Source organism: Rattus norvegicus, chromosome 2 (assembly GCF_021556685.1).
Source record: "Rattus norvegicus strain SHRSP/BbbUtx chromosome 2, alternate assembly SHRSP_T2T, whole genome shotgun sequence".
NCBI classification, from domain to species: Eukaryota; Metazoa; Chordata; class Mammalia; order Rodentia; family Muridae; genus Rattus; species Rattus norvegicus.
The window spans coordinates 226087662-226102534 of record NC_141535.1 but is presented as its reverse complement, the minus strand read 5'-3'; the positions used below and the strand labels follow the sequence as shown (position 1 = coordinate 226102534).

The 14873-nt window shown below is 39.6% G+C and overlaps 1 protein-coding gene and 1 long non-coding RNA gene across 4 annotated transcripts in view; one reads left to right on the top strand and one right to left on the bottom strand.

Moving 5' to 3' along the window:
- Positions 1–14873, top strand: part of Cisd2 (CDGSH iron sulfur domain 2) — a 39733-nt gene that overhangs the window by 6740 nt on the left and 18120 nt on the right. Inside the window, 1 exon segment of one of the 3 annotated variants that reach the window (NM_001191608.3) lies at positions 8383–8525. The exons of the other annotated variants lie outside the window; for them this stretch is intronic. Within the exon segment in view, the coding sequence (NP_001178537.1) occupies positions 8423–8525 (103 nt within the window). The 5' untranslated portion in view covers positions 8383–8422. 3 annotated transcript variants of the gene reach the window in all.
- LOC147996566 (uncharacterized) lies at positions 6937–8557 on the bottom strand. Its single transcript, XR_015676981.1, has 2 exons — positions 7736–8557; positions 6937–7124 (listed from the first exon to the last, which is right to left on the bottom strand). It is a non-coding gene; the product is annotated as an uncharacterized LOC147996566 (long non-coding RNA).

The window sequence follows — 14873 nt, the reverse complement described above, 5'->3', positions numbered from 1 at the left end:
AGTCATCTTGTCAGTCTTACTTTGCATTTTCTAGAATTTTATTTGAGTTACACAGTATACCCTCTTTTCTGGTTTCTTTCACATAGCATAATTTTGAGATTTATCTATGATGACAGAGTTCTCCAAACTTTACTGACTTACAGAAACAACTAAAGCTGCAGTTACTGGAGAAGTCAAACTTCATAAAACTTTTTGCTTTGTTTCTCAAGGTTCCGTAAGGTTGAGAAACTCAAGTCCTTTTACTAAATAAGAGGAAATGCTAACTCATTTCTGGGAACTCAAACAAAAGCATAAGATATATATATTTTTAGGGTAGAACAAGAAAAGATGTTACTCATAAACTTGTGCTGGGTATGGGAACAAAATAGAAAAAAAATATTTATGTAAAACCAAAATTTTGTACAACCAAAATTGTATTCATTTAAAGGAAATTAAAATGACAAGGGCAGAGTTGGGCCTGGTAATTCCAGCATTTGGGAGACAGCAGCAGGAGGGTCGGGAATTGAAGCTGGTTTGGTACATAGTTTGAAGTTAGCCTGGACTCGAAGTGATCCTGTTTCAAGTTAACATAACAAGAATCAAAAGATACATAAGGAGAATTTTTTTTTGAGATTTTGTTTTTAATGTATTAAGTGTTGCTACCCAAAGTTACCACCAACCAGTCATTGAAATGCTATGGCAGCCTACATATAACCACAAAGACAGAGGTAGAGTTAAGGTGGCCTTGACCATTATAATTTTTGAAAATACCAAGAGAAACTTAATTTTTAAAAGAGGAACAGAAATACCTTATTATTTTGTGTCTAAATGTATACACATTTAAAAGAAACACATTATACATATGTTTTTTTAAAATTATAAACAAGTTTATTCAAATAGTTCATGTTTTTCAAAGATAGGAAATCCAAGATCACAGGGCCATATCTGGTGAAATCTTCCTTCTTTATCATAACATGTAAGCAAACACATGTAAAACCAGGAGAAAAGGTACAGACTAAACGTCCTCTTTGAGAACCAACCCACATACTGGATGCCTTTAATTCATTCCTGAAGGCAAAGACCTCACCACCTAATCACTACCCATTAGAGCCTATCCTTCAGTGACTGCTGCATTGGGGATTGCTTTCAACACAAGAACTTTGGAGGACACATTCAAACTTGTAGGCATAGAGAACTGTGCTTCTAAGAAATAAGGCTGGTAACATGCAATGCAGGTAAGCAGTGTCTAGTTTTCAGATCCTCCATGCATGGAAGCCATGTGTGAACTGATTATACAAGTTCAAACAGTGATTCTCTGAGCCTTTCCTCTCAAAATGAGGGAAAGCAAGTTTGTTGTTTTTTCTGTTTCTCATGGAGCCTGTCCTTTTCCCTTGAGATAGGCTCTATAATGACCAGGAGAATACAGTAAAAATGATGCTTTTCTATGTCTACAACCAGACATTAAATAATTACAAGTCCTTATTTCCTGCCCCTTAGCTAGGGAGGCCAAGATAGAGACTGCTCTGCTAACATATCAGACAGGTGAATGAAGGCATCTTGGGGTCTCAAGCCAAGCCTATCACTGAGTACCACTGGAGAGCCTCAAAACACTGGCATAAGGAACAGAAGTCATCTATGTGAGTCCTATCTAAATTCCAGACCCACCTTTTGAGATATAAGTGCCCTAAGTTATTACTGGTAACAACTAACATGATATCATGAAATCCTAGTATTAAGTGGGAAGAACCTAGAAAGTATTTTTTTTTCAAAATGTTTTTGACAACTCATACATGTATTCAATGTATGTTGATATATTCATTCACCCTCAGACCATTCAACACATCCACTTCTCACCTTCAGTTTTTCCTAGCAAATGGCTTATTAATGTCCTATATAATCAGTTTTACAAAACAGATAGATCTCAGTAGTCTGTGTAAATTCTTGTTTTTCAATGAGACTGTAGGTCCTCTTAGAGGTAATATCTTTTTAAGAACTTAAAAACTTCTGAAGATTAAATAATCTCCCTAAAATATCTAAGAATATATTAATGTGTTATCAATTGCCTACTGGAATTTCTTCAATTAAAATTAAAACTTTTTTAAGCTCAGTTTTGGTTTTCAAAAATCAGTTCCTCTCTTAGCTGGCCTGCTTGAGGTGAATATATATTTCTAGTCACTAAGGCTCAGTATATTCATCTCTGTCATCTTTTCCCTCATCAATCTCTAGTGTACACTGCATTTTAAATTTTATGATGTACTTTTATCACTACCATGACAATTCCATAGGTTAACTAGAATTGGTTAATATTTCATCCAAATATTTATTGAGGCCCTATGAGGTGACTAGCTGTAAATAAGGAAGCAGCATCAGACAGGCTAAATGACTTACCAGAGGTGACAGATCTGTATAATTATCAGCCCTGTGACTGATGTTAGCATCAGCATTCTTTTCATTCTCTATGATGACTCTCATCAACTCATATTTGGTCCATTATTATAGATAAAAATAGACCAGAACTTGTAGGGCCTGAATCATATTAGGCCCCAACTAAATTCTGGTGGGTAGTGTGCTAATGGCTTTAGTCTAGCCTCACACATGGTAAAGAAAAAAAAAATCTCGGTTTTCTTGGTTTTTTTTTGGAGATAGGGTTTCTCTGTAGGTAGACCAGGTTGCCCTCTTAATTCAAAGAGATCCAACTGTGTCTGCTTCCTGAGTGCTGATACTAAAGGTATTTGCCACCCTGGCAATCTTGGTTTTCTAGATCCCGCTTTTCAGCTGATCATATTGTCTAAATTTGTAGGCATAGTTGCTTTTGTTTACTGCTTATATCAGTATTCTCTCTCTGCCAACTACATTGAGTAGAATTCTTTACTAAGATAGGATGACTGAAACATACATTGCTGCATGATCTAGGTCATAGTCAAGGCCCTTAAGAGATTACTTTATTCCCCTCCCCCTTGCCTATGTATTAGTGAGCCTGGGCCAGAGAATATAAAGAGGAATCTTGGTGAAAAATTCTACATTCCAAATATTATTCATTCTACTGAGTAGTAGCAATAAGATTTCTTATGTTATGATCCCTCCCTCCTGCCAGTTGAGTGCTCCCTTTCCTACCCTTTGGTTTCATGTTGTAAGAAGCCCAAACTTGGGGCTCAAGAGATGGCTCAGCTGGTTAAGGACAAGGACCCATGCACTGGGTATGAGTCTGTGACCCAGTGCTGAGAGCCACAGATTCCTAAAGCTCATTGCCCAGCTTCCCCATCCAAATCCATGAGCCCTGGATTCAGTGAGAGACTCTGTCTCAAACATAAAATGAAGAGGGATTGGGAAGACACCCAAAGTTGATTTCTGGCTTCTGCATGTACACCCCCTCCACATACACATACACACACACAGGGAGAGGAATTAACAGGAATATATGAATGAATATATATATATATATATATATATATATATATATATATATATATATATCTCACATCACACATAGAGCCCAGAGTTGCCAGTAAATAACATGCTAAAGCCATGCTTCTTAGGAAGCATTCCTCACTTTCATACTTTTCACGGTGACCTCCAAAGTTATAAGAACCTAAAAATTCTACCAGTGACTTATTAGGTCTAAGAGAACCCCCAACAAAGTGAAAGTAGGAGCACACTAAAATTAATATGTACGAGAACTTCTTATTCTTATTAGGATACCCTCAACCAAATAATAAAAACGTATCTAGTACCCACTAAGTGAAATAGATTGTGGTATACTGATAGTATGGTGTACAACAGTGAAACAAATGTATAGCTACTACAGGGACCAACATGAATACGTCTCTCAATGTTACATTGTGTAAAGCCACACACAAAATATACTTGGTGTAATTTAATTTACATAAAAGTTAAGTACTAGTAAATCCAGTATTTTGTCTTAAAATTCAGAATATATAGTGACTTATGGACAGATGAGTAACAGTTAAGAGACAGTAACATAGTTGTGTATATAGTGGTTATATAATCATCTTTATGATGTCATTGGTGCAGAACAATCTGTATTTTTCTGTATGTATGCCATGCTTCCATTAAAAGTTTATTTAAAATAAATTTATCTCAGGGCTGGAGAGATGGTAGATATTTCTTGATATCTGCATGGGGATCCTTTAATAAGTTTATACTTATCAAAATCGTGAGTGCTCAATAGGCATACCAAGTATTAACATGTGGATTATAACAATCAGGCTGCTCTATCTATGTAAAATCAAAAGAAAAACTGGTATATGCATATAATTCTAGCACTTGGGAGGCAAAGGTAGGAGGCATGTGATTTTGAAGTCAGCTTGGGCTACTTAGTTTCTTGGGGTTTTTCTTTTTCTAAGATTTATTTATGTATATGCGTACACTGTCACTGTCTTCAGACACACTAGAAGAGGTTTTTGGATCCCATTACAGATGGTTGTGAGCCACCATGTGGTTGCTAGGACTTGAACTCAGGACCTCAGGAAGAGCAAGTCAGTGCTCTTAACCCCTGAGCCATCTCTCCAGCCCATTCTTGGGGTTTTTTTAAAGGTGACATTTCAGAGCCAAGAAAACCAGAATTTGTTGAATACTATGTCATAACGTAGTCAGATAAGCATGTTCTCTTTAGAACATACTATATTCAGGTTTGTGTCTTACGAATAACCAATGTTTTAGAATTCTATAGAGGAATAGAACTTATAGAATGAATCCGTTTGTCATCCATCCATCCATCCATATCACTATCATCCATCTTTCTCCCTCTGTCTTTCTGTCTCTAAGAGTATTATTTTAGAATGGCTGACAGGCTATGGTCCAGCTAGTCCAACAGTGGCTGTCTACCAATGGATGGTCCACCAATCCAGTAGCTATTCAGTCTATGAAACTGGATGTCTCAGCTGGGCTTCAATATATACCTGAATCCCAAAGAAGTGGGCTCTAATGCCAGTGAAGGAATGGACTTCCCAGAGACAGGGAGCAGACAAAAAAGCTTCCTTCCTCCATGTCCTTTATATAGATTACCAGCAGAAAGTGTGGCCCAGATTAAAGGTGGATCTTACTACTTCAAAATATCTGGATTAAAGATAGGTTTTCCCACTTCAAATTATTTAATTAAGAAAAAAATTCCCTCACAAGTGTACCCAGCTGCTTGGGTTTTAGTTAATTTCAGATATAGTCCAACTGGCAACCAAGAAATAGCCATCACCCAATAAAGTAGGACTGTTGAAATGAAAAATATTGGACATGTACGAGGTGTAGTGGTATATGCAAGATCATATTGGACTATCTGCAACCATTGTAAAAAAAATAAAAATAGAATAGGGGTAACAGTCAGTGACTAAGTGCACCAGCTGCTCTAGAGAAGACCTGTGTTTGATTTCCAGCATCTACATAGGGGCTCACACCATTCTGACACTCCAACCCCTAGGCATCTGATTCCCTTTTCTGGTCTTCATAACTACCAGGCATGCATGTGGTACACAGACATACATGCAGACAAAATACCTCCACATTTAAAAAAATATTTAAGAAAGAAAACAAGGAAACAGTATATAAATTTTGAAGGGACTCTAATACTATCCTTTAACATAGCTCTTACCATTCAACAGAAACAGCTAATTTATGATCCATTCTTTTCTAAATTTCATGGGAAAAAAGTTTTAGGCATATAAGCTTCCATCAAAAATATCAAACCAGTAATCTACAAATACTACTAATCACACACACACACACACACACACACACACACACACACACACGCAATATTTCTCATATGAAAGTCAAAAACAGAAAGAAAACACTTAACAATTGCAGCAGTGGTACTGCCGCGTGTGGCTATGAAGAACAGTCTTTCTGGGTATTAGACATATCCTATATGTTGACAAGAGTACTGGGTACACTGAATTGTAATCTGGCACTTGAGCATCTTACTGTGTTTCTAGGAGAGGTTTCTATTTTTTACTCCAAATAAAAAACTGTAGAGGTCTTAAGAATGTCATTCAATAGCATATTTTGTTCTTGTCAGGATGAATTAAAAGAAATATCCTTTTTCTTTCTTTTAGTTTTTTCCTGGAGCTGGGGACCGAACCCAGGGCCTTGCGCTTGCTAGGCAAGCGCTCTACCACTGAGCCAAATCCCCAACCCCTTAAAAGAAATATCCAATGTCCTTTCTCAAACATTCTTTAGGGCTGGAGAGATGGCTCAGTGGTTAAGATTACTAACTGTTCTCCCAGAGGTCCTGAGTTCAATTCCCAGCAACCACATGGTGGCTCACAACCATCTGTAATGGGATCTGATGTCCTCTTCTGGTGTGTCTGATGACAGTGATAGTGTACTCACATACATGAAATAAGTAAATCTTAGAAAAAACAAACAACCATTCTTCAATATACCCTATGTTCAACTTACCTCCTATCTCAACCTTTTCCACAAGGATGGTATACCTGATTGCAGAGTTATATACAGTCCAGAGGACAAGAATGCTTAAATTTCACTTTTTAAGATAACTTTAGGGCTGGAGAGATGGCTCAGCGGTTAAGAGCACCAGCTGCTCTTCCAGGGGTCCTGAGTTCAATTCCCAGAGACCATATGGTGGCTCACAACCATCTGTAATGGGATTCCATGCCCTCTTCTGGTGTTCTGAAGACAGCTACAATGTATCCTATACCTAAAATAAATAAATAATTCTAAAAAAAAAAAAAAACTTCAGGTCCTCTTTTTCCTTCTGACAAAAACAAAAAACTAAGCTCCCAAAATGGAAACGTGGAAATCCTAATAGAAACACTAATCCTTTAAATCATCACTTTTTGGTATCATGTATATTGCTATACCATATGGCTCACCAGCATGTTCTATATCCAAATACCTTCTTCAATTCTCTGATTGTACTTGGACTATCTGGTTAAAAATGATAATGAACTTTTTATTGTTTCAGTGAAAAAAAAATGGTCAGAGTTAAACAGTTCAAAGGACAGTTTACTTTTTTAAAACTTTAAAATACCAATTAAAAAAATAAAGCTGATTACAGCTTGATGTTACGTGGGCATACCAAATGCTGTATGTTACAGAACACTGATGTGAAGTTTCCGGAGAGTTTTACCAGGTACTTGCTCTGGCCTTCCCTCAGCTCTAGTCCTTGTGATCTGTTGAAAAAATTTAGACAAGACACAGGGCAGTGAAGACGACAAGAGTGTGTTAAATGGTAAAGTAGGGTACCCTCAAAAGGTGAACGTGGGCAGTGTCCAGAGGGAACACTGTACAGGTGAACAATTTCACAAGGTGACAGTGGACAATGGCTAAACTATGGTGTTGTGACATGTTAAGTGTCTCGAATAGACAACTTTCCTATTTCCTTGACAGGCCCATTTGGATGAACTCTTGAGGGGGACACTGGTTCTATCTTTATTCTTACCAGAAAGCCCTCTGCCTCAGCATCATAGCAAGCTTAAGGTCAGTTTAGAATGTCATGTTTTCACCAAGGCCAGAGATGTGCCTTAGAACACATTTTTTTCTTTTCTTTTCCTTTTCTTTTGTGACCAGTAATAAGATTACAGTTTCAGTTCCCAGTATTGTAAGCTGCAAAATGAACTGGGGGATCCATCCTCAGTGATCTTCAAGTCTGCTCATCTGACTAACAATAAGTAGGCTGCTTGGTCCAAAGAAGCCCTTACCCCCACAGTGGGTGCATTACCCTGGCTATTCTAACCCCAGCCAAGAGAAGTTAACCAAGATAAGTAAAAAACTACTCAAATACCTTTCAATTTTACAAGTAAGCCCTGTATCAAAGAAACTCCGCAAGACAAGCGTGGTTATCCCATCATTTTGAAGATGAAGATACTTAAAGTTATCAGCCTCTTGAACGTCAGCTCAGCCTGGGTTACATGACTGTCTATAGAAAAGGGGCACGGGAGACTAATTTTTTAAAAAACGCCTTAGAATGCTTGAGCAGAACTGACTAAAGTTGTGGAGGGAAAAAAAAAATCAATGGGTAAGCTTTGGGTTTCTATTAAAATCCGGCTTATAGGGAAGGTGAGGCCACGGAATGGCCACTACGCAGGATTGGGGTGGTCTTACTGAGGCGGCTACGCGGGGTCGGGGCCCGCAGCCGGGAGGGAAGGGGCCGCGCAGAGCTGAGGGGACCGGGAAAAATTCACTTGTGAAAGGCGGTTTCCGGTGAGAAAGCTCACACGCCTCAGCCCAGCGCGGTGCGTTACCGGCCACCGGCTTCCGCAGACGTCAAGGGCCTAAAGTGGGAGCCCACCTCCGCACCAGAGCTGAGGGCAGGCTGGGCTCCGCACGCGCTCCGCTCCGCAGCGCGCACGTCACTCGCTGCGCGCCAATCGCGGCCTGGCGGGCCACCTCCCGCCCGAGCCCGCGAGCCCGCCGGCCGCTTCCGCTCTCACGCAAGCGCAGCAGCCGGGCAGCGGACGCCGCCGGCAGGATGGTCCTGGACAGCGTGGCCCGCATCGTGAAGGTGCAGCTGCCCGCCTACCTCAAGCAGCTCCCGCTCCCCGACAGCATTACCGGGTTCGCCCGCCTCACAGGTAACCCTCCCGCAGCCGTCCCATCCCTGCGCGCCGCCCCGTGGGGGGAGCCGCGGAGATTCCGGCGCGGGGCGGGGCGGGGCGCCGGGCCTTAGCACGTGATCCGCGGCCTGTGTGCGCCTGTGCGGCGCGGCCTCGGCAAGGCTTCCTTTCCCAGGCGACCCAGCAGGTTAAAGCCCAGGAGAAGGTGCTTAGTTAGGAGCAGTGGGTCTCGGTCCTCCACTTACTGCCGCGTGCAGCTGTAAAGCACTTTAAGTCGTTGCTGTCTGAGGCGCCCAGCGCGTGGGGGAGTACTGCTTTCACGCCATGCGCGTATGATGCATTTATTAACGAAATCACCAGTGACCTCCATTTCCGACAGTACTTGGAGGCTTGAAGTCATCTATCATGGAGGCATTTGAGGTCACCTCCATAACTACAGCTCCTGGGGCAAGTTGAGGTGGAGAAAAAAGTAGCCAGATGTACTCCAAGGCTGCTATGATTTTGGAACATGAAATTTTGTGAATTAAGGTCCGGCCTGTATGAAAAGGCTCCCACAACTGAGTAGTAAATATCTTGACTATAAAAGTCAACAGAATGCAGTCAATTCTTGAAAGATTGTGTTGGGTTTGGAGCATAATATTAGGTTAAGATTTTCTAATGCATATGTCCAGTCTGTATGAGATATAACAAAATCAGCAGAACCTGAGTATCAGCGAATGCAAAACCATGAATTTAGGTAACTGAAGTGAGTAGGCTTGATTGGCCTGCGGCATTCTAGAGACATCTGACTTAAAATACAATAATTGGAAGATCCGGAAGAAAAATAAAGTAATAACCCTGTGTACCAGAAGACGGAATTCATACCAAATTGATGAGGAGTATTTTGAAATAGATGTCAGCTCCATTCCAAGGAAATTATTTTGTTTGCTATTTGGTTTTACTTGAGTGATTGAGTGAGCCCCTCAAACATTTGATGCCAGTCCCTTCAGGGATAAAAAGTAAAAACAAAAAGGACTCAGGTATTTATACGGATACACTTATACCATACAGACTTGAACAAACTTAGACCTTTTTTTTTTTTTTTTTTTTTTGTCAGTGACAACTGCTCTGCTTAAAAGTAGATGCTAAGCTTTTAACATGTTTAAATGTTAGGAGATCCAGTAGAGTGTATGAAATAGACTAGAAAGTATTATAGCAGACTAATACACACCAGGGAAACATGTAGACACCAGAAGTAACATAAAAGTGAAATAATCCAAATCTTCAGTTCTCTGTAAATATCACAATCTCTTGGTCGTAGGCCCTTCGTGGAGACTTGATTTTCCTCCTTCGCCATTTCTTTACCTCCACACTACTTTAATGTAATCCTCCTGCAGTTGTTCTAACAAGTACTGATCTTGTACACTGCCTTCATATCCCTTTATAGCTTGAAATTCAAGTTTTTATTTTAAATAAGTGAGTTGTAGTAGTTTAATGTTAGATAGGCATAAACTAATTGTTTTTTTTTCTCTTTTGAATTGTCTAGTCTTGAATGTATTCAGTAAACTGGTAATGCCAAGCCAAAGGGGCACAGCCATTCTGTGGTGTTCTGTTTTGTCAGTTTATCTTAATATACATTAATTAGGTTTTTGACAGTCAATGAAGGAAACCACTTTTTCTCATCCCACCGAAGGGCATCTTGAATGAGTTGGTTATAACTGTGACTGCATTTGTGTTAGTTCAATTTTTTACGGATGAAATGTTCTTGAAACAGGTTAGACAGTATAACTGTGTTCAGTGGCTAGAAGACTTTATAAGCATGTTTCCTTTCAGGTCTATTCTGTCAGTAAATTGTTAATCCTTATTAAAGACATTAAGGAAATTCAGCTATAATTTTCCCCTTCCTAAATCAATAGTGTGCAGTAGGTTTCTCTTTAAAAGTATGAGATATTTAATGTTAGCACTGTCTCTTAAAAATAACAACCACTCTGATGTTCTTTTTGTTTTCAGTCAGGGTCTCCTGTAATGCAGGCTGCCTTCAGATTGTAGCTGAGGATGGTCTCGAACTCCTGATCCTTCTGCCTCCACCTCCTTATTAGAGGCCTGGTTAAATGTGTATGGCAGTTTAGTAGTAGCCCCAACACAGTGTCTACAAACCTAGGTATCATAGTCTGAATTGCTGACTTGTCCAAGAAACATGAGCTTGCTTGCAGTAATGGCTTTCTGAACACATTCTGTTTGGAACATGACAGTAACAGTCATAGAGTCTGTTTTTAGAGGATTGGCAGAAACCCTAAAGGTACTTTTCACCTGGTCTCCCCTTCAGAGTCTATTGTAATAGTGTGATGTTTGGTTTTCTTTCTACTTGAAGAATCTTTGATACAGATTTTCATTGAAATGAAAACCTAGAAGACAGATTTTAAGAAGTCTATTTACATGTTTAGAAAACCAAAAGTATCATCATTTTCTTCAGTGTGAATTAGCCAGAAAAGGTTGTAGTTCATATCACCTCTTTCCCTACTTAGATTTAGCTAGCTCCCCACCCCACAGTTCTCTCATGATGAGTCTGCATTCTTAGAAAACATGCCAGTTCTGAGTTACCACACAGGATTTAAATACTGACAGTTTTGACCTGTCAAAAGCCATCTTTCTTTCTCTGTCTCAAGAATAATGCCTTTAATATAAAACTGGTATAATTCTGCTCTTTGGAAATATAATACACTGATCTTAAAAACCATTTTCTATCATCTTGCAAAGCTTTAAAAATAAAAATATAGGAAGAAAACTGTTCCTGTTCAAAAGTCAGAAAACAGTTTATTTCTAGATTCATAAACTATCCTGGATATTTTGGTAACAAAATTTGTTCAGTTCTTTGAAACTTGACAAAAGGTTAACTTAAAAACCAGCAAGCATTAGACTTTAATAATGCTTTTTTCACTGGTATGGTGGTATATACCTTTGATCCCAGCACTTGGCAGGCCAAGGCAAAAGGATCTGAGTTCAAGGCCAGCCTTGTCTATATAGTGAGTTTCAGGATAGACAGGACTACAGAGAGAAATCTTATCTCCAAAAAAAAAAAAAAAAAAGGATTTTTCAGGGTAACACAAGCACACCAGCCCAAGATAAGTTCTTTCCATTACTTTTGCCCAAAGGGACAAGTTTTAAAGCTATAATTAGGAGGCTAAGGTTGAAAACATTCATCCACATAAGGTCTTGTTCATGTATGTTTGTATGATTCTTATTTATAATGTTCTTTCAAACTGGAAACAATCTAGATATCTACCTACCAACAGGAAACCCAATTTTATTCATAAAGGAGTACATTGGTCAGCACTTAAAAAAAAAGAATCACCAATTCACTGGATGAATCTTAACAGCTTTATGTTCAGTAAAAGAACATTGATTACAGAAATCCGTAGTAGAGGAACATTCTTGAAAGATTTGGAAAAGAACATCCTTAGGTAAACAAATATTTACAGAAACGTTTACTGGTGGCTGAAGGGGTTCTAGTACTTGTCACAAGAAAGAACTAACTGCTTACTTAATATGTTTATTTTACTTTAAATTATACCTCAATTTTTAAAAAGTGGGACAAAGGTGAGTTTTCTCAATAAGAAACCATGAGTAAAAATAAAAGATAGTTTTTATTAACATGTAAATAATTTCTAAAAGATAAGACTATGACTTTAGAAATCGTTTTGAGAATTTGGGGGAATATATAGGTATTTTTAGATTATAAATTTTCCTTCTTCCTAGTAAGCCCAACTATTTTTTTAAATATTTATTAATTTATTACATATAAGTACACTGTCGCTGTCTTCAGACACACCAGGAGAGGGCATCAGATCTCATTACAGATGGTTGTGAGCCACCATGTGGTTGCTGGGATTTGAACTCAGGACCTCTGGAAGAGCAGCCAGTGCTCTAACCGCTGAGCCATCTCTCCAGTCCCCAATTACTCTTAAAGCCAGTGTAAAGAATTAACGCAGGGGGCTGGAGAGATGGCAGCTCACAACTCTCTAACTCCAAGATTGGACAGACAGACAAGATTGGGCAGACAGGCAGGCAGGCAAAACACTAATGCACATATAAATAAAATTATACACCTGTGTGTGTGTGTGTGTGTGTGTGTGTGTGTGTGTGTGTGTGTGTGTGTGAGAGAGAGAGAGAGAGAGAGAGAGAGAGAGAGAGAGAGAATGAATTAACTTAGCCTCTGTGGACAGTATTTGGGGCTCAGACATTTTTTGCCATGTAGCTATTTCAAAATTTAAATTTCCTCAAGTCATCACATTTATTGAGTACCTGTGATAGGCTATGTAACTTTCCAGGTACTAGGATATTGTGTTCATCATTGAATGGGAAACAATTTTGGAAGTCAATTAAACTTATTGGCCTTTGATTCTTTGATCTTGAGATAGCTAATCTGAGGCTTTAAATAATAACTGTTAAGCCATTCGATGATATTAATAACTTTCCTCCAGCACTAGGGAGATTGAGACAGGGTTGGTACTTTAAGACTAGACTTGGGGGTTGGGGATTTAGCTCAGTGGTAGAGCGCTTGCCTAGGAAGCGCAAGGCCCTGGGTTCGGTCCCCAGCTCCGAAAAAAAGAACCAAAAAAAAAAAAAAAAAAAAAAAAAAAGACTAGACTGGGTTCTATGAATTGAGTTCTAGGTCTGCGTAATAGGAAGCTTTGTCATACCCTGCACTGTGGTCTTTCCCTTCTTTCTTTTCTTCTCTCCTTCCCTCTCTTGTAAGTGTTTTGCCCACATGTGTATCTGTGAACCATATACACATGTGTGCCTGGTGTATGTGGAGGACACATACTTTGACCCTGGATTCCCTGAAACTGGAATTACAAACAGTTATGAGCCACCATGTGGGTGCTGGGCATTGAATTTAGATCCTCTGGAAGAGCAGCCAGGTCTTCAACCTCCGAGCCGGCTCTCCGGCCCTCTTTCTTTCTTGTTATCATCACTGTAGCTTAGACTGACTTAGAACTAGCTTGTGAACTCTCACATTCACAAGCTTTCTTCTTGTCCCAAGTCCTGGCCCACCATGCCCAGGAAAAGAATGTTTTTGATGTGTCTTAGCTGTAAATAATGCATTAAAAATTTCATAAAGAAAACAGTAATCAGGGTTTTTATGAACCTTTTGTAAACTTGAAAAGAAAAAAAAATGGTCCTACTTGCTTTTTTCTTTTTAATAATAGTAAATAATTTGTTGGTTGAACTATCAGTTATGGAACTCCTTGATGACAGTGTATAGTAAGTAGATAATTCACCAGAATCTGGATTGGAGGTACTAATTTTAATTACATTGACAACAAAATTTTGTAACCAACACCTACCAAGTCCCCATTATAACTGCTTGTCAGTGAAATCACCATTACTCGTATCTGATCAGCTGTCCAAAACTCATTCATTTTTCTTTTGACAACAGGTGGTAGAAGGTACTGAGGAAAGGTTGCATTTGCTAGTCCAGCCCCATGGTTCCGGTCTTAGGACTCCCAGATAGCTGGATAAAGACGCAAGAAGAGGGCAGGCAGAAGGGAAATGTGTACTGTGAGCCTTCTGGCCCAGACTGTTTCTGAGGCAGCACGAAGTGCCTCCCTACTAAAGGGAGACAGAGCTTTGGGATATGGCTGTAAAGGATGTGGCTTTGGGGTGTGGCGTCTAGAGGGAGTCAAGGGGTCAGAGATAGGTGCTGGCTTGGGCATTAGGAACAAGGGGTTCCTTTTTACTTCCAAGTCCTTTTTAATCTCAAGTGTTTTAGCCAGGTTTAGCAGGTCATAGTTCTGAGCCAGATACATTTCATCCACATCGCCCAAAGTAAATCCAGTCAGGAACTTGATAATGATGTCAGTGGGGAGGAGGAGGGGGCTGTGAAGAGGGCCTGTCCTAGTTTCTTAGAATATTTGACCTTGGGCTAGAGGCATAGCTCAGTTGGTAATGCCCACTATCACAAAGCCCTGGTTAAATTTTCACTACCACATAAACCGGCATGGTGGCACACGCCTGTGGTCTCAGCATCCCCACTGTACAGACAGGAGGATTAGAAGTTCAAGGCCGGCCTGAGATATAAAGCTGCCCTTACCACATATGCACATACATATACCCAAACACACACACGCATATATTCCTTCCTGAGATCCGTGTGTACTCTATACTTGAAATGGCTTTACAGTGATTGGTTAGGGTTGAGAGTAGAACTCAGTGATAGAGTATGTGCTTACTGTGTGTGAGCTCTAGAGTTCAAACTCCAGCACTACAAAGAGTAGTTTTTCTGTATTGTGATCAGCACCATCAGAGTAAACCTAATTCTTTTTTCTCAAGAAGCTACTTTGACCCTGTTTGTTTGTTTCTTCCTTCCTTCCTTCCTTCCTTCCT